Genomic DNA, 18,733 nt, shown 5'->3' with positions numbered 1-18,733 from the left:
TAGCAAAGGCCCCGCATGACACTGGCCCCTTCCTGTACCCCCGTGGGCCTCACCATATACCTTGACAGCATGCACGTGAGGGGTACTGCTCCCCTCCTCCCACTAGACATCCAGTGATTAGACCCAGAGATCCTGGGCTTGAAGGATTACACTCCATGGAGACCTTGGGAACAGCTCAACACGTGTTGTAATTAATAACTTAGGCATACCAGTAGGACAGACATACAGAACATACCCCCAGGTACCCTGTGCTCCAAAAACCCAGCTGGGCTGGTCAAGTCAGATGCGGCAGGGGGAGGAAGAAACCGGAAGGGTGTGCGGTCCAGCTGGGGGCCACAGGGACCCTAACATCTCCCTCCTGGGTGGGAGGGAGTCTCCCCGCTTTCCGTCCAGCTTCCAGGACAATGTGGGCGACCCCTCTGCCACTCCTGCCCCTCTGTTGAGGAAGGTCCCAAGGTCAAGGATTCCCGTCATCTCCTCTGTTCAGTTCCCTGAGAAAGCAGCAGCCAGAAAACCGAAAGCAGCTACAGGGACCTCGGGCACAGACACAGAGGGAGCCCCGATCCTCAGCCTCACTGGCAGGCCCGGAAGGTGCTGAATTCGGGGGGCTCGGGCGAGGAGGATGTGGAAGTGGGCCTTTTCCGGGGTCCGGAGTTGTCAGATGTCTCGCCGGAGCCCGAGCAGGCATGCAGGGTGGTTGGATCCTCTTCTGGGTTCATTTTCTTTGTCCGTGGAGGAAAAACAGAGCAGAGCGTGATTTGGGGTTTCTGGATCTCGGGTCTCCCTACATTCTGAGACTGAGACTGCCCCAGTTCCTCAGGTCCCATTTCAGCCACCCCCCCCCCCCCCCAGAGCTTTAGGGCCCGGACCCTGCCTTCCGCCCTCCTGGCTTCCTGTATGCTGGGTAGGGAATGGGACAGCCTGGGTTCAAACCCCAGCTGCACCCTGTCCTAAAAGTATGACTTCAGGGGAGTAATGTAACCCCTCTGTGCCACACTTTTTCCTTCTGTGCAATGGGGAGAAGGCTCATATAATCCTAGAGTTGCTGCAAAACAGAAAGGGATAAAATAGCTAGAGTGCCTGGCACGTGGCAAGCACCAGCTGTTAAGTGAACAAAGCTGTTAATGTCATCCCTTCCCCTCCTGCTCTGGGCTCCCACAAAACCTTCCTCCGAAGTCTACCCTCTCCTCCGCCTTGGAGGCTCCTACCCCAAATGCCAGTCAAGAAGAGACGAACTGGGGCTGACTCTTGGTTTAAGTGTCCGACTTTTGGTTTCAGCTCAGGACATGATATCACACCACCCACGTGCCCCTCAAAATAAGTAAACTTAAAAAAAAAAAAAACTTAAAAAAAATTTTAGGGGGCGCCTGGCTGGTTCAGTCAGTTGAGGGTCTGACTTCAGCTCAGGTCACGATCTCATGGTTTGTGGGTTTGAGCCCCATGTCAGTGTCTGCTCAGAGTCTGGAGCCTGCTTCGGATTCTGTATGTCCCTCTCTCTGTCCCTCCCTGGCTTGTGCTCTCTCTCGCTCGCTCCTTCTCTCTCAAAAATAAATAAGCATTAAAAAAATTTTCAGGGTGCCTGAGTGGCTCAGACTGGTAAGCATCTGAATCTCGATTTCAGCTCAGATCCTGATCTCACCATCCAGCCCCCAATCCAGCTGAGTGTGGAGCCTGCTTGGGATTCTCTCTCTCTCCCCCTCCCCCTGCAAGTGTCCATTAACCGATTTGTTTATACTTTAACAAGAATACAATTCTGGGGCATCTGGATGGCTCAGTCGGTTAAGCGTCCAACTTTGGCTCAGGTCATAATCTCATGGTTTGTGGGTTCAAGCTCCGCATCAGGAATTGTGCTGACAGCTAGCTCAGAGCCTGGAGTCTGCTTCAGATTCTGTCTCTATCTCTGACCCTCCCCTGCTCACGCTCTCTCTCTCTAAGAAATAAAACATTAAAAAAATCTTTAAAAGAAGAATACAATTCTGACACGTTACAACATGAAAGAACCTTGGAGGCATTGTGCTAAATGAAATCAGATGCAACAGGATGAACATTATATGATGTCATTTCTATATAAAGTGTCCAGAATATGCAAATCTACAGAGACAGAAAGTAGAATGGTAGCTGGGGAAGGGGAGGGGAAGGGGGAGGCGGGGGCTGGGGTTTGTTAAGAATGAGAAATTGGCGGACAGTGGGGGAGGAGTTTCACTTTTGCAAGGCAAAGTTCTGGAGAAGTACGGGGGGAGGGCTACACACAATGAATGTACTTAATGCCACTGAACTGGACACTTAAAAATGCTTAAAATGGTACAGGGCGCCTGAGTTGCTCAGTTGGTCAAGCTTCCGACCCCCGCTCAGGTCACCATCTCACAGTTTGTGGGTTCGAGCCCCGCATCAGCTCTCTGCTGTTAGCTCAGAGCCCGCTCTGATTCTCTGTCTCCCTCTCTCTCTGCTCCTCCCCCTTTCTCTCTCTCTCTCTCTCTCTCTCTCTCTATCTCTCAAAATAAATAAATAATATTTTTAAATGGTTAAAATGGTAAATTTTATGTTATGTATAGTTTACCATGATGAAAAAAAAAAAAGCTAGAAAATATCTCACTAGAATTTACTGTTAAGGAAAAGAAGTAAGATAGGGGCATCTGGGTGGCTCAATGAGTTAAGCATCCAACTCTTGGTTTCAGTGTAGGTCATGATCTCAGTTTGTGAGTTCAAGACCCACGTCAGGCTCTGTGGTGGAAGCACAGAGCCTACTTAGGATTCTCTCCCTCTCTCTCTGCCCCTCCCCTGCTCGCACGCTCTCAAAATAAATAAATAAACTTTAAAAAATTGGGGAAAAATATTTAAACCCCGGAAAAGAAGTAAGATAGTGTGGATAGCATGCTATCATTTGTGTTAGAAAGGGTGAGGATAAGTGCCTGGGTGGCTCAGTGGGTTGGGTCATGATCTCACGGGGTCGTGGGATTGGTTCATGGGATCTGATATCGCAGAGCCTGCTTGGGATTCTCTCCTCTCTCTGACCCTCCCCTGCTCATTCTCTCTCTCTCTCTCTGTCTCTCAAAATAAATAAACTTTTAAAAAAAGAAAGAAAGAAAAGATGGGCCACCTGGGTGACTCAGTCAGTGGCTCAGGTCACGATATCACAGTTGATGGGTTCGAGCCCTGAGTCTGGCTCTGCGCTGACAGCTCAGAGCCTGGAGCCTGCTAGGGATTGTGTGTCTCCCTCTCTCCCTCTCCCTCTCTCTCTGCCCCTTCCCTGCTTGCACTCTTTATCTCTCTCAAAGGTGAATAAACATTTTAAAAATGTTTTAAAGAGAAGAGAAAGGGTGAGGATATAGATGCTCTATTTTTACCTTTCCTTGCATGTACTCGAATAAGCTGCTACAGGTGGTTACCTGTACGTGTGGAGGAGATGAGTGGGTAGACAGCGGTTAGTGACAGAAGGATACTTTACTACATATATAAGGTTGACATATGAATGTATTTCATATTTTAAAAATATGTATTTTTAAAGTAGACTCCATGTCCAATGTGGGGGCTTGAACTCACACCCCTGTGATTAAGAGTTGCACTCTGTACCAACTGAGCCAGCGAGTTGCGCCCCCAACTTTTTTAAAGTTTATTTGTTTTGAGAGAAGGCGAGAATCTAAAACAGGCTCCACACGGCCCTCCTAGACCCCAACTCTGGGCTTGAACTCAGGAACGATGAGATCATGATCAAAATCAAGAGTCAGACGCTTAACTGACGGAGCCACCCAATCACCACCCCTACCCCACCACATTTTTTAATTAAAAAAAAAAAAAACTATAGAGTCACAAGAACGAAGACACTTTTCTTTTCTTTCCTTTTTCTTTTTTTAAGTAGGCTCCACACCCAATGTGGGGCTAGAATTCATGGCCCTGAAATCAAGAGTTGCATGCTCTACTGACTGAGCCCACCAGGCGCCCTGGGACTAAGATACTTTCTATTTATTTATTTTATTTATTTTTTAATTTTTTAATGTTTTTATTCATTTCTGAAAGAGAGAGACAGCGTGAGCAGGGGAGGGTCAGAGAGAGGGAGACACAGAATCTGAAACAGGCTCCAGGCTCTGAGCTGGCTGTCAGCACAGAGCCCGATGCGGGGCTCAAACCCACAAAACGCGAGATCATAACCTGAGCCGAGGTCCAATGCTCAACCGACTGAGCCACCCAGGGGCCCCAACTATTTATTTATTTTTAAAAACATTTTTTATGTTTTTAATGTTTATTTCTTCTTTTTTTAATGTTTTATTTATTTCTGAGAGAGGGACAGCATGAGCAGGGGAGGGGCAGAGAGAGAGGGAGACCCGAATCCGAAACAGGCTCCAGGCTCTGAGCTGTTAGCACAGAGCCCGACGCGGGGCTCGAACCCACAAACCTGAGATCATGACCTGAGCCCAAGTCTGACGCTTAGCCAACTGAGCCCCCCAGGCGTCCCTTTTATGCTTATTTCATTTCGAGAGGGGGGAGGGGCAGAACGAAGGAGACGGAGGATCTGAAGCGGGCTGTGGGGAGGACCGCGGAGATCCCGATGCGGGGCTGGAACTCGTGAACAGTCACATCATGAAATCGGATGCTCGACCCACTCCACTGAGCCCGTCAGGCGCCGCGGGACTAAGATACTTTTTACATGTTTCCCCTTGTCTTCATCTGTTTCCACTTGTTTCATTGTAAATGTCTTTCGGATAATGAGCTGCGTGTCTTCTCAAAGTTTTAGAATCTCCCTGCCTGCCGGCTGTCTCTTAAGCACCCAGGATTTGTTCCGGGGGGGGGGGGGGGTGAGGTGGCCCTTGCCTTGCCTGCCACACTCGTACACCAGCGACCGACCGCTGTGACTGGCGGCCCGTTGAAATTCCCACGCCCCTCCCTGCAGAGCTCCAGATTCACGTCTCCACCTGCCCGTGGGCACCGCTGGGAGAGGTCGCCTGTCCCTTGTCCCTCCAAACCTACAGCGCCTCAGGGCTCCCCCCGCCCCCCTCCTCCTGCTCCCTCCGCCCACCACCCAATCCAAAATCAGCGCGCGTTTCCTGTCCCCGGAATCTACTGACCCGCACCTGTTCGCTTCTTCACCTCTGCAGCCAGCACGCTGGACCAAGTCACCTATCACTTAGTCTGGACCAGTGCAGTCGCCTGTCTCTGGTCTCCCTCGGCGCCCCCACAGCCTCCGTGCCCCACCCCCGCCCGCATTCCGGCGTGTCCACACCGCCCCCCAAATCTGCCCTGCCTGCACCCGGCAGAGGGCGCCTGTGAGCACCTGTACCGGTCACCTCCCTCCTCTGCTCTGAACCCTCCATGGCTCCCACTTCACTTGGGGCAAAAAGTGAAAGTGCTCCGCGGGGCTCCCCTCGACTCCTCACTCGGCTCCACTCCAGTGATTCTGGACCGGGCCAAGAACGCGTCCCGAGCCTGGAGCAATCTTCTATAGCCACCCCCTGCTTGCCGCCTGTCTATGAGTAAGGAGTGAAACTCCCCTAAGTAAGGAGTGAGCTTCCCTCTCACTCCTACCCCACGTGGCATCGTCTGTCTCCGCCCAGAGAAATTAGGAAGCGCTGAAGAATTCGAGGCCTTGGGGCGCCTGGGTGGCTCAGTCGGTTAAGCATCCGACTTCAGCTCGGGTCATGATCTCATGGTTTGTGGGTTCGAGCCCCACATCGGGCTCTGTGCTGAGAGCTCAGAGCCTGGAGCCTGTTTTGGATTCTGTGTCTCCCTCTCTCTCTGCCCCTTCCCCACTCATTCTCTGTCTCTCAAAACTGAATAAATGTTAAAAATAAAAATAAATAAATAAATAAACAAACAAATAAATAAATAAATAAATAAAATAAAAGAATTCGAGGCCTTGCCTTGTTCTTGTCCCAGAGCTCCAGCCCCGGGGGACCCTGCCCTTTGTCCCACAAGGCTGCCTGCAGTCCCCTGGGATTTGTCCGAACCAACTCTCCGCCCTGCTCAGTGATTCTGGGCTTTTCCCAGGATCCCCGAAGCTCAGGGACATCTGGTCGACCCAGCCTGGTGGCGGCCTTCGTAAGGTTAGGCCAGTCAGCAGAAGACCGGAAGCAAGACATGAAGTGACCTACCGCAGAGATGGCAAACAGGGAGTTGTCAAAGGTCATATCTAAAATACAAAGAGAAAGGAAAACCAGGGGTCAGTTTAAAATCCCTGCTCACCGCCGTCCGGGGGCCCTCCCCCTAAAAACACAGGCGTCACGGCAACCGAGTCGAAGGGCTTGGGATCCCTGACCCAGCATGCTTTGGTCCCTTCCAGAACATTCCACGTGGTGAACCGTTCCCAGCTGCAAATTGAAAGGTGTCCCCTCTCTGAGGGGCCCCTCTCTGCGTTCTAATAAATGGGTTTCTCCTCTCGACTCCCACTTTACAGAGCACCTCTCAGCTCCTCCACCGCCCCCGGGGCTCCTCCAATCGCCTACTCTTCACCCAGCTACTCCAACCCTGCAGGTCTTTGCTGAAACCTCATCTCCCCACCCCGGGGACCACCCTCCTCAGCCCAGACAGGGTCCCACTTTCCATCGACTGTTTTCGCACTGGAGTAGGGGCTTGTGACCACCTGTCTTGGTCCTTGAGGGACGCCCCCCCAAACGTTAGCACGTAGCAGAGGTTCAATAAACGTGTGGCCAGTGAAAGAACTAGAGGATGGGATTTCTCCCCTGGGGCCCCTTCCGGAGCCTCGCAGAGCACAAACTGGCTGCCTCTCGCCCCCTGGTGGAAGCCTCCGGAATGACACGTTCTGGATCGCAAGGGGCGGGGAGAGGGGGGCTCCATTTAAGGACCGTGAAAGCCAGGCATTGTGAAAGCACCCAGGATGCCCCGGGGGACGGACTGCGTCTGTCCCGCGTGGAACTGAGCGTCCGGCGTGGTGGGGGGGTGGGGCGGGCGGGGGCCGAGCATTACGTACGCAGCACGCAGTGGTTTCCTGTGTTTCTCCTGAGGGGTAAGAAGAATCACAGGGTGCTGGAGGCAGTATAAGTAGAAAGCACAGACCCTGTCTAGGGAGTCAGGGAAGGCTTCCCAGAGAAGGTGGCCTTTAGACTGAGACCGGAGGGAGGAAGTGTGTTGTAGGCAGAGGTCAGGATGACCGCAGCGGGAGGATGAGGCAAAGAGAGAATGCGAGAGTTGGAACCTGGGGGGGGTGGGGGGGGGCAGGAGAGGGTGGAGAGGATGTGTTCTTGACTAAGGGAAGTGAGCAGCCGCAGTAGAGGTTCAGGAGCAAGTAATGAGGCCCGACAGAGTTTTGAAGGGATGACCCTGACCCAGCAGGAGATCAGAGTAAAAAGGCACAGACCTGTGGTGGCGAAGTTGATCTGGGCCCAGCAGGATTCTCGCTCTCTGCAAAGGGATACGGGAGGGGAGGGAGTGAGGCTTGTCCCGGGAAGCCCTGGGCTCCAAACTTGGCTTTCACTCCACACCTTCCTCTGCATCCTCCCAAAGTCCCTCAGATGGAAATTCTCTTAAAGGCGCCCCACCTCCAGGTGAGGTCGGGATTTGATCCCTAGGGCTGCTGCTAACTCTCTGCCACTAGGTAGCCGGGGGCTCACCCCTCTCTGAGAGAGGAGAAACTGAGGCTGGCATCAGTTGGGACATCCTAGTGCCCAGGAACCAGGGCCGCTGCCTCCAGGCTGCAAGTTGGGCACAGCAGAGCCCCTCGGGATGCCACTCCCCTCCCCCAGCACTGGCTAAGGGATGTGAGGAAGACTCAGCCACTTGCTCCCTGCGTGACTCAGCACTGAGCCTCAGTCTCCTTGTCTATAAAATGGGGCTATTTAGGGGCACCTGGCTGGCTCAGTCATTTGAGCAACCAACTCAGCTCCAGTGGTAATCTCGTGGTTCATGAGTTCGGGCCCCATGTCGGCTGTGAGCTGACAGCGTGGAGCCTGCTTGGGATTCTCTCTCCCTCCCTTTCTGCCCCTCCCTCTCTCCTTCTCTCAGAACAAATAAACTTTAAAATAAAACAAAACACAGCTATTTATAGAGCCAGTTTCCAAGGGGCGCCTGGGCGGCTCAGTCGGTTAAGCACCTCACTCTTGGTTTCGGTTCAGGTCATGATCTCACATGGGTTCAAGCCTCGGGTAGGGCTGCGTGCTGACAGTGCAGAGCCTGCTTGGGATTCTCTCTCTCCCTCTCTTTCTGCCCCTCCCCCGCTAACGTGCTTGCACGTGCTCTGTCGCTCTCAAAATTAATAAATAATCTTAAAAAAAAAAAAAAAAAGCCAGCTTCCTCTGCAGTTGTGAGCTATCGTGGGCTCTAGCTGCAGAGTGTCCTAGCCAGTGCCCGGCACCTCGGCTAGAAGTGGCGCCTGATCCTGCGAAGCCACCCTCCCACCAGAGGGCGCTGTGTGGACCGGAGTGCCCGCCCAGCCAAGGAAGTCCCCATCTGTCCCCAGAACCCAGCCATGTCTCCGAGTCCTTAAGACCCAACGGGAATTTCTGCACCATATCCCCCAACCCTTTGGTATTTATTCCCCCCAAACCACCCTCTGAGGGCCTCCGGAGATGATGGTCTCACCTTTTCTTCTGCAATTTTTTTACTTTAACTGGGAACCAAAAAAATAAACAAGCATTTATTAGATTTGGGTCATGGCTGCATCCTGCTTGTACACACACACACACACACACACACACACACACACACGAATCCCAAGGCCCCCTCAGACGTCTGTGACCCAAACCTGCCTTCTCCTCTGGCAAATTTGCCACGCAACAGGAGAGATACTGCAAACCCCCACCCCGCCCCGCCCCTCCCCTGCATGAGTAATGTGTGGGTGAAAACTTGAAACAAGCAGGTAAAATTGTTGTTGTTGTTTTAAATGTCAATCTCAGTGGTTGACTCCAGGAGCTATGGGAGGAGGAAAGGAGAGTAAGTGTTTAAAGGGGACAGAGTGTCATTTGGGCAGATGACAGAGTTCCAGAGATGGACATTGGTGATGGTCACATAGCAAAGTGAGCGTCCTTAATGCCTTAATGACCCGCACACTTATAAAGGGTTAAGATGTAAAACTTTATGTTTTCTGTATTTTATAATTTGAAAATATATATCGGGACACCTGGGTGGCTCAGTCCGTTAAGAGATCGACGCTTGATTTTGGCTCAGGTCATGATCTCACCGTTTGTGAGATTGGGCCCCGCGTCGGACTCTGCGTGCTGACCGCGCGGAGGCTGCGTGGGAGTCTCTCTCTCCCCCTTTCTCTGTCCCCTCCTCGCCACCCACTCCCATCCTTTCTCTCTTTCAAAGAAACTTTAGTGTGAGTGTGAGTGTGTGTGTGCGCGCGCGCGCACGCATGTGTGTATCACCTTCCCCTGCCCCACCACCAGCAACGCACTGCGTTCTGGAAGACTTCACGGCTCAGTCTGGAGTCAGACCTCCCGCGCCGTGTGCCCCCACGCTCTGAGAAAATGAGAACGTTCACATGTTCAGGGGCCGCACCCTGGCAGCCAGTGCGCCGCTTTCTCTGCCTGCTCTTACCTCTCCTGACCAACAGGGCAGTGGCCACCAGCCCAGCAAGAAGGAGGGCCCCAGCCAGGCTCAGGGAGAGTGCCAGGATCCAAGTAGGCACTAGAAGAACACGAGAAAGAGGGGGTGGGGGGGCAGGCCAAGGAGTTGCGAGGGTGCAGGGTGAAGTGGGACACCTGTCATTCTTCCAGATTCCCTTTGGCAAGCCAGCCGCCTCCCTCCCCCTCCCCCCCATACTGCCCTACCTTTTGACCTGCATGTAGCTGGAATGGGGATCTAGCAACCTCCTCACTGGTGAGTTAGCACATCCCCCCCATCCCCCAGCCATGGCGATGAGCTCGGGGATGCGGCCAAAGCTGAGCTAATGACAGCTAATTCTGAGACTTTGGCTAGGCTGCTGGGAAGAGAGGGTTGTTCCTCTGGCCAGCATTACAGAGCTGGTAAGATATATATATATCTCGATCTTCTAGGCACATTTTGACGCCATGAAGAGGAAGTCTTGCCTGAGAATAAGATATAGGAGAAAGCTGAGCTGAGAGGTGGCAATTGATTCCCGACTTCTTAATGAGCACCTGGATCCAGCCATGCCTGAAGTCAGCGCTGCAAACCGACTTCAGCCTGACAAGTCACCACATTCCCTTTTGTTTCGGAAGCCAGTGTGAGTCAAGTTTCCAGTGACTTGCAGCCTGAGAGTCCTCCAGGCTTCAGCCGGGTGCCAGGGGGTAAGATGACATCCGTCCCCAGCCCCGTGGTAGACCCTGAGGTCCATGCAGAGATCAGCCACAAAAACATGAAGCCCCAGCTTCAGCATCTACTTCTCTGAAAGGCATTTGGCTGCCCCTCCCCAGACAGAGGACATCTCTCTGGGGAGACAGAAGGAGACGGCCTGATCCCCATGGAACCCAGGAGCTAAGCCAGGAAGGGGAAGGAGAGACATGGACTTGGTGTTCTCACACTGTCAGGCCTTGTTCTTTCATTCATTTGGGACAGGAGGGATGTTGCCACCTCCGCACTCCGAGCCCACAGGCTCAAGGTGAGAGAAGGGGCCTTTGATAGTGGAGCTCAAAGACCCAGACTGTTCTGTAACAGCAACGCCTCTGGTGGCAACAAAGTTCTCTCTGCAGCTGGAAAGTTCTGATTGATGGTTATGCAGAGGCTCTACCTGGAGGCTCCTCCCTCCCTCCTGCTCCTTGATCCAGAGCCCACACCCAGCCCCCTGTCCTGAAAAGACCACAGAAAAACGTCAACCTTCCCAGGCTTCTGTCTCACTTAGACAACAAGCCAAAGTCCTTGATGCAGCCAAAGGCGCAGGACGATCCTCCTTGCCACCTCCCTTTTCTCTTGTCCCCTGATGTTCCTCCTCGCCTGCTATGCTTCAGCCCTACAGAGGGGCCTCTGTGTTCCTCAGTCACACCCGGCATGTTATGGCCTCAGGGCCTTTGCACAGCCTGCTCTCTCTGCCTGGGACCCTTTTGCCCCAGATACCCACATCTCGCTGGCCTGTCATTTAGGTCCTCAGAGAGGCTTTCCCTGGCCACTCTCTGTATTTAAAATGACACCCTGGGGGCACCTGGGTGGCTCTTTTGGTTGAGTGTCCATCTCTTGATTTCTACCCAGGTCAGGATCCCAGGGTTGTGGGATGGAGCCCTGCGTCAGGCTCTGCGCTGAGCATGGAGACTGCTTGGGATTCTCTCTCTCTTTCTCTCTCCCTCTGCCCCTCCCCTACTCACGCATGCACACACATGCTCTCTCTCTCAAATTAAAATACAGTAAAATAAAATGACGCCCCTTACCAGGCTGTATTTCATCCCTGCCACTTTACTGGTCTCCTGCGGGCACACTGAACAGTTACTGGACTCCTTGGTTATCGTCTGTCTGCACCCCCTCGGGATGTCAGCCGTTAGAGGGCAGGGACATTTGTTTCGCTCGCTGGTGGACACTGCAGGGCCGGGACCAGCGCCTGGTGCTCCGTACGGGCTCAACAACATTCTGTGGCCAGGAGGGGAGGGTGAAGCAGAGTGTGGAGGTGTAAACGCCTAGCTATGGGAGCCAACGAACTCCCAGCTCTGTGGCCCACTAGCCACGTGACTTGGGGGTGAGTCCCGTCATCTCTGATGCCTCAGTTTCCTCATCTGCAACATGGGGAGAGGTGCGGGCGGGACACTTCGCATGTGATGACTGAGGATTGACCAAGGAAAGGCAAGTGAGCGCTGGCAGGCTCGAGGCCTGGCTTGTCCCATGAAGCGGAGGGCACGGTATAAGCAAAGCCTCAGCGGTTGGAAAACGGAGCCCCCGGGCAGTGAGGGCCCCGTGGGGGGCAGGGGGGGTTCTTACCTGGGAAGGATGGGAAGGAGACACTCACAGGCTCGCTGAATTCCGACAGCTGCGGCTGTCTGTGTTCACCTAGCACCCCGTACCGGCAGTAGAACATGCCCCCGGGCGCCTCCCTGCCGCTCAGGTTGAAGGTGACCTCCAGCTGGTCTGGGGGGGCCTGCAGCAGCTGGACCACCTGCTTGCCGCGGTACAGCGTGAAATTGGCCCCTGGGAAGCCCCAGGGGGCGACACAGGTAATGTGGATGGGGTCTTCTTGGCTGCTGGGGAGGGGGGGCACCAGCAGGATGGACGGGGGTGGGATGGCCAAGGAGCCTGGAATGCAGGAAAGAGGGGTGCGGGGTGAGTGGTTAGAACGGAGGCCGGTCTGGCTCCGTGGCCTTGGGCAAGGGGCTGACCCCCTCTGGGCCTTGGTTTTTATTTACTGCTCGAGGCTGGTCATCCCTACTCCGCTGCTATGTTGAGGGGTTCAGGTGCTAGCACCTGGCTGGGGGGGGGGTCACTGCCGTTGAGCCATTTTATTATAACAGCAGCGGTTACCGGAGCAGTGCAATTATACCCTTGGCGCTTCAATCAACAGCACTCACTGTGTGCCTTGCCCTGTTTTAGGTGCTGGGGACAGAGCAGTGAACGGCCAGACAGCTAGACATGCCCGCCCCGGGGGGACTGACATTCTCAAGGAGGCGAGAAGCACTGTGCGCACACCAGACAGGGCAACGGGAAGGCTGCATTGGCTGGTGCAGTCGTGGAGGGCTTCCTTTAAGAGGTAACACAGGAAGAGCTTGGGGAGAGCATTCCAGGCAGAGGAGGAGCACAGGCAAATGCGGGGACAATGGAAGGGGTGTGGGGGTCTCCAGGGACCAGGGTGGCTGGAGGGGATAAGCCTGGGAAAGAACAGGAGGAAGGGAGAGCAGAGGGTTTCTCCTGTTTCCCAGGCTGCGGAGAGGAATTGGGGTTTTGGGGTATAGTTTCCTGCAGGAGGGACCGGTGTCTCCCCAGCTGCCCCCAGGCTCCTGAGCAGAGCGTCTGGCTCAAGTGAGATCTACCTCGTCCGGCCACCGGACCTTTGCTCAGCGACTCCCCCACCCCCCAGCGGATCCTCCTGGTGCCTAGCCGTGGAGGTAGCAGCCTGGAGAAACCAAGCGGGGCTGAGTCATGGGGCGTGGGCACCTCTGTCCCCAGTGGGGCAGGATTTCTGATATCCTTGATGGGGGGGGTGATGGGGGGCCCACTAAGAGAAAGCCACTGTCAGGGCTCAGACTCCTCCAGCACCTGGGGAAGGCTTCTTGTCCCCAGAGCAGGACCAGGTGGGCGAGGGTGGGCGGAGCGGGGTGGGGGTGGCGCAGGGGACATCAGGCTCACCGGCTGCAAAGAGCAGGACAGTCCAGGGCATCTCTTCTCCTGAGTTTGGCCAGGAAATCTGGCTGAGGCCAGCGCGGCCCACGGCTCGCTGCCAACTCCCCTGTGAGGCCAGAGTGGGGAAAGGAGAACCAGGGCTGATTTGAACGAATGTTTCCTCACTAGCAGGAAGTTGCACACACACAGCTGGCTACTGAAAGGGACTCTCTCCTCTCCCCACCCCTTCCACGGATGCACACCAGATCCTGGCACTGCTCTGCACCTTGGTGGCCACCGTGCTGCAGAGAGGGGAGGAGGGACAAACGGCTAAGACGGTCAGGTGTGTGGTGTGTGGTGTGTGTGGTGTGTGTGTGTGTGTGTGTGTGTGTGTGTGTGTTTCTCCTCCTGAAGAGGAAGGGCAAGGACCACGGGCTGTTTGGGAAACCCATGCCCAAAACACAAACCTCAGCCCAGCCAGTTCCAAAGTTGAAATGTATGTTTGGCAGAGGTTGGTAGAGCACAGTGGTTACTGTTGGGGCTCTGTGACCTCAGGGAAGATAAGGTCCTTCTTTGAAGCCTCAGCTCACTGCTCTGGATAATGGGGCTAAGAGTATCAGGTATTAGATCCAAAGAACTCATGAGATGAAGTGCAATGCCTAGAGGGGTGTGAGTGCTCCCAGTGTGAGGCCACAGGCTCGTCACCAGCCAGGTGAAAGGCAACCCAGGCTCCAAAATAAGGAAATGATACAGTTTACAGAACAAATTGCCTCCTGTTTACAGCCCAGAAACTTCCAAAGGTCTGTCTTACCAGTAAGTTTGCTTTGATCTCTCTTCCTGTTCAAGTCAAGCAGGTCTACGGGGAGGATTACCCCAGGGAAGGATGTAAGCATATGTTAAATTAAACAACAAAAAGGGTCATTACTGCGGACTTTTTTATTTGGATACACAAAACTTATTCCAACGTCAGGACCTTTGTACATGCTGTGTCTCCTGTCTTGGACACAATTCTATTAACCGGATAAAATTCTGGGGCGCCTGGGTGGCCTAGTCAGTTGGTGTCTCTGACTTCACCTCAGATCATGATCTTGTGGTTCATGGGTTTGGGCCCCACTTCAGACTCTGTGCTGACAGCTCAGAACCTGGAGCCTGCTTTGGATTCTGGGTCTCCCTCTCGCTCTGCCCCTCCTCCTTTCATGGTCTGTCTGTCTCAAGAATAAATAAACTTTAAAAAATTAATACACTGTCAGGGGGTGGGGTGGGAAACCCGGTAAAATTGCACTTCTGTTTCAGGTCTCAGCTTAAATATCACTTTTGAGAAATCTCTCCAGATCCCTCTGAACTTAGAAAATTTTTCTGGCTGAATTATACTACAGTGCTTTGTGATGTTCTTTTATTTAAATTGGCATTTATATTTTCTCAAAAAAATTTTTTTAATGTTTTATTTATTTCTGAGAGAGAGAGAGAGAGAGACAACATGAGCAGGGGAGGGTCAGAGAGAGAGGGAGATACAGAATCTGAAACAGGCTCCAGGCTCTGAGCTAGCCGTCAGCACAGAGCCCGATGTAGGGCTCAAGCCCATGAACCGTGAGATCATGACCTGAGCCGAAGTTGGCTGCCCAACCGACTGAGCTACCCAGGCGCCCCCAAATTGGCATTTATATTTTCAAGGAATTTGTCTATTTCAATTGGGTTGTAGAACTTATCCATATAAGACTCTTCATATTCCTGTATTATCCTTTGTGTATCTGTAGGGTCTGTAGTGATGTCCCTTCTTTCAATGGCAACATGTGGTTTCTCTTTTTTTCCTGATTAGTCTTGCTGGGGATTAATCAGTTTTATTAATCTTTTCAAAGTATTAGCTTTTGGGTTTGTTGTTTTTCTCTATTTTCTGTTTTCAATTTCATTGCTTTGTCTTTTTGTTTTTATTTACCTTGTGTTTCATTGTCTCTTTTCATAGCTTCTTAAGATGGAAGCTTAGATCATTGATTTTAAAACTTTATCTTTGTGTATAAGCATTTGAAGCTATATATTTACCTCTATATACTGCTTTAACTGCATTTCACACACTCTGACATATTGTGCTTAAGTTAGAAATATTTTCTTCTTTCACTTGTGAATTTTTTTCTATGGCCTGTATATTATTGAGAAATGTGTCAACTTCCAAACATTTGGGATTTTTTAATAGCTTACTGTTAGTGAATTTCAATTTAATTCCTTTGTGGTCAGAAAACATATTCCATATCATTTCAGTCCCTTGATATTTATTGAGACTTTATTTAATGGCCCAGCATTTCTTGATGCACATTCTATATGCACCTGAAGTGAAAGTACATTCTGCAGGGTTTTGGTATAATATTCTGGAAATATCCATTATTAGATCACGGTGGTTTACAAAACATGCTTGAATTTATTGAATTCACCCAGCTCTCTTCCTTCCTCTCTTCCTTCCATGGTGCAGGGATGGGTCTGTGGTGCCTCTTGTAGTTTCACAATGCTTATTACTCCAGTGCTTGGCACACAGTAAACCACAACTTTTTCTTTCCTTCTTTCTCTTTCTTTCTTTCTTTCTTTCTCTTTTTCTTCCTCTTTCTTTCCTTTTCTTTTCCTTTCTTTCTTTTTCTTTCCTTCTTTCTCTTTTTCTTTTCCTTTCTTTCTTTTAATGTTTATTTATTTTGGAGAGAAAAAGACAGAGTGTGATTGGGAGTGGGGCAGAGAGAGAGGGAGACACAGAATCCAAAGCAGGCTCCAGGCTCTGAGCTGTTAGCACAGAGCCTGATGTGAGGCTTGAACTCATGAACCATGAGATTATGACCTGAGCTGAAGTCAGATGCTTAACAGATTGAGTCACCCAGGAGGCCCTGAACCACTATTTCGTTGTCTGACCTGCAGCCAGAAAATATTCATTTAGTCTATTTTTGTTGCTCTATCCTGGATGTGTAGGAGACAGAGTTAAGAGAGATTCCTGCCTTATTTATTCTACCAATTGTTTAGTGAGCTCCACCAAGGGCTCAGGACTTTGCTGTCTGTGAGGGACACCATGAGGAATAAAAAAAAAGCTCCAGCCCTTAGGAGGCTCAGAGTTTGGTTAGAGAGTCAGACAAGCAGGCAATGAGAGTCCAGTTGGGGGAAGTGCTAAAATGGAGTCAATCATCAAGGGCGGCTCCTAACCTGGCTTCAGCAGGTTCAGGGAGGGCTTCTGGGAGGAGGTGTTATCTGACCCCAAAACCCTGAGAAGGAGACAAGGGAAGGACATTCTAGGTGGAGGGAATAATATGTGTTAAAGTCCTTGGATGAATGTTAAGGACTTCATCCTGGGAGTATTTAACGTGGCGCAGGAACCTATAACCTGGAATTCCGAATTCAGAAAAACAGACACACTTACCTGCATTAGTCACGGATAGCAGCTGTAAGAGGTACAGCTGAGGGGTCATGGGCAGGGTGAAGGTAAATCAGCAAAGGATGCTGACTCCCCAGGGTCAGGAAGCTGTTACCAGCTCAGGCCTAAAGTTGCCAGGGAGGAACGCAGCTGTGGAATTGGAGAGATTTGGAGCTGCAGGCTTTGGTAGAAGCACACAGACCAACAGCGTGGGAGCCAGAGGATATACACCTACGCCTTCCTCTCCTCCTCATATCTCCCCCCAGGGCCGAACCCAACTGGATGCCAGAGGGAGAGGCAGCTAAGTTGACCCGGTGTGTAGAGATCAGCGTCCTAGGGTGCAGGGCAGGGTAGGGAAGGGTGGAGAATGGCTCAGGGGTGGGGTTGGGGGGGGGGTTGCACGACGACTGTCTAGCACACACTCTCAGAATCTTTTGGTTATAATGTCGGGGGATCTGTGGTCTCCAGAGGCTAGTTTGCCAACTCCCCATGGTTGTTAAGAGCCCCAGGCTGACTACAGGTGCCAGTGCTACAAGGGAAGATGGACCCTGTATATGTGGCCTGCACAGCTGCTCTCATCTCTTCTCTGGCTACTCCCCTCCCTCTGCTCCATTTCCTTGCTGCCCCCTGAGCCCTCTGAGTGCCTTCCCACCTCAGGGCACTGTTCTCTCTGCCCACCTCCTCTCCCTTCTACTTCAAGTCTGAGATTCAATGCCACCTCCTCCGGGAAGCCTTCCCTGACTCCACCCAGGTGAAATGAGCCATCCATCTCCACCTACCCTTTACTCCTTAGTGCCTGTAGCTACCCGAAGCCACCCAAGCGCTGAGCTTGCCTGTGTGTAACCTGGCTCCTACGCTTGGATGGCAGCTTTGTGAAGACATACACAGAGTCTGTTTTATGCACAGTGTCAGACACTCAACAAATGTTTGTTGAATACCTGGGACAGGGGAGAGTTTTTGCTCAGTCGAAGGAAACGAGAATCACCCGTTCGGGCCCCGGGTGGCGGCAGAAGTTGCGGAGTGGGTAACTCCAAGGGCCCGTAAGCTTGGACAAACTGAGCAGACACAGAATCAACCGTTTATCTGAACTTTGGAAAACAGCCAAGGGTTTACGCCAACCAAGTGACCGCCGAATCAAAACGAAGAGGAAACCTGAACGTGGCAGGAAGGTGCTGTGGTGCTTTCCTCACCCTGTCCTCAGCTCCTTCCCAGCACGCTGGAGGTCGGGGGTGGGCAGGACAGTGCTGGTCTGATCTAACATGTCTGAGGGTGACCTGGGGACCGACTCAAGGCGCTCTGTCCGCTGACCTCAGAATGCATTCCTGGAAGACGGCGTAAGGGAAGGGGAAGAACCCACAGCCACCTGGGGCAAAGTGGTATAACTGGGGGCGGCATTAACCAATGGTTTTGCCAGCAAAAATGGGTTTGTTCAGGAATGGCACAGAGATGCAACTAAGGACAAGCAAGCTTCGGACGACTCAGGACAGCAGAAGTGGAGGCAGGTCTGAACGAGGAAGAGGAGCCCTTTTAATACAGGGAAGGGGGAAGTCAGGAAGGCCATTACCGATAAGCGGTCCATTGGATTAAACTGGCGGTTGGAAGTGGAGCGATGTTTCATCGGGTGAGTTGTGACCGTCTCTCGGTGGCTGGGCTGTTCCCAGGGGAAGGGAAAACCTTTCCTCGTCCTGCTGACGTAGTAAAATCAGGTAGGAAAGTTATCAATTTGCAAGGCACATCTCTTCCTGTCAGGTCTGCCATTGACAATGAGTGGCAGGCTGTGAGCGTTCACCCTTCTGTCCTCCTAATTCCATCTAAAATTTTCTTTTTCTTTTTGAAAGAGAGAGAGAGAGAGAAAGTGGGGGAGGAGCAGAGAGAGGGAGACAGAAGATCCAAAGCAGGTTCTGAGCTGTCAGTGCAGACAGAGCCCAATGCAGGGCTCGAACCCACAAACCGCGGGATCATGACCTGAGCCGAAGTCGAATGCTTAACCTGACTGAGCCACCCAGGCTCCCCTCCTGACTTCATTTTAAAGGTTTCCCTTTATTACATTTTCACAACAGACATGCCAAAAGCTAGGAGGAAACAGGGTGAGCATTTCTCCTGGTAGCTCGGGCATTCAGAAGCACCCACATGAGGGCGCCTGGGTGGCTTAGTCGGTTAAGCGTCCGACTTTCGCTTAGGTCATGATCTCGCGGTTCGTGGGTTCGAGCCCCGCGT

At 52.2% G+C, this 18,733-nt stretch overlaps 1 protein-coding gene across 2 annotated transcripts; it reads right to left on the bottom strand.

Annotated features, from left to right (window-relative positions):
• Positions 1–167: 167 nt before the first annotated feature.
• On the bottom strand, positions 168–13,285 carry CUNH19orf38 (chromosome unknown C19orf38 homolog). Of its 2 annotated transcripts, XM_039250936.1 has the most exons (7): positions 13,165–13,285; positions 11,806–12,117; positions 9,484–9,573; positions 8,527–8,554; positions 7,307–7,350; positions 6,084–6,121; positions 168–722 (listed from the first exon to the last, which is right to left on the bottom strand). In XM_039250936.1, the coding sequence occupies exons 1-7, from the start codon at positions 13,193–13,195 to the stop codon at positions 573–575; spliced, it is 693 nt and encodes a 230-aa protein (XP_039106867.1). In that variant the 5' UTR covers positions 13,196–13,285; the 3' UTR covers positions 168–572. The 2 variants fall into 2 exon arrangements, with proteins under 2 accessions (XP_039106867.1, XP_039106868.1); XM_039250937.1 differs by lacking the exon at positions 9,484–9,573.
• Positions 13,286–18,733: the final 5,448 nt, after the last annotated feature.

This window comes from Hyaena hyaena, unplaced genomic scaffold, assembly GCF_003009895.1.
Source record: "Hyaena hyaena isolate Hyena2069 unplaced genomic scaffold, ASM300989v1 scaffold_392, whole genome shotgun sequence".
Lineage (NCBI taxonomy): Eukaryota > Metazoa > Chordata > Mammalia > Carnivora > Hyaenidae > Hyaena > Hyaena hyaena.
Note: the sequence above shows the minus strand (reverse complement) of the source record. Positions and strands in the feature narration are given on the sequence as shown.

Excerpts from the sequence above, each read along its gene's own strand:
- CUNH19orf38 (XM_039250936.1), bottom strand. The coding sequence starts at position 13,195 with ATGCCCTGGACTGTCCTGCTCTTTGCAGCCG. Across the intron at positions 9,574-11,805 it reads CTCCTTCCCATCCTTCCCAG|TGCCTACTTGGATCCTGGCA; the intron begins GTAAGAACCCCC and ends GTGTTCTTCTAG. Across the intron at positions 6,122-7,306 it reads GATCAACTTCGCCACCACAG|ATATGACCTTTGACAACTCC; the intron begins GTCTGTGCCTTT and ends TTTGTATTTTAG.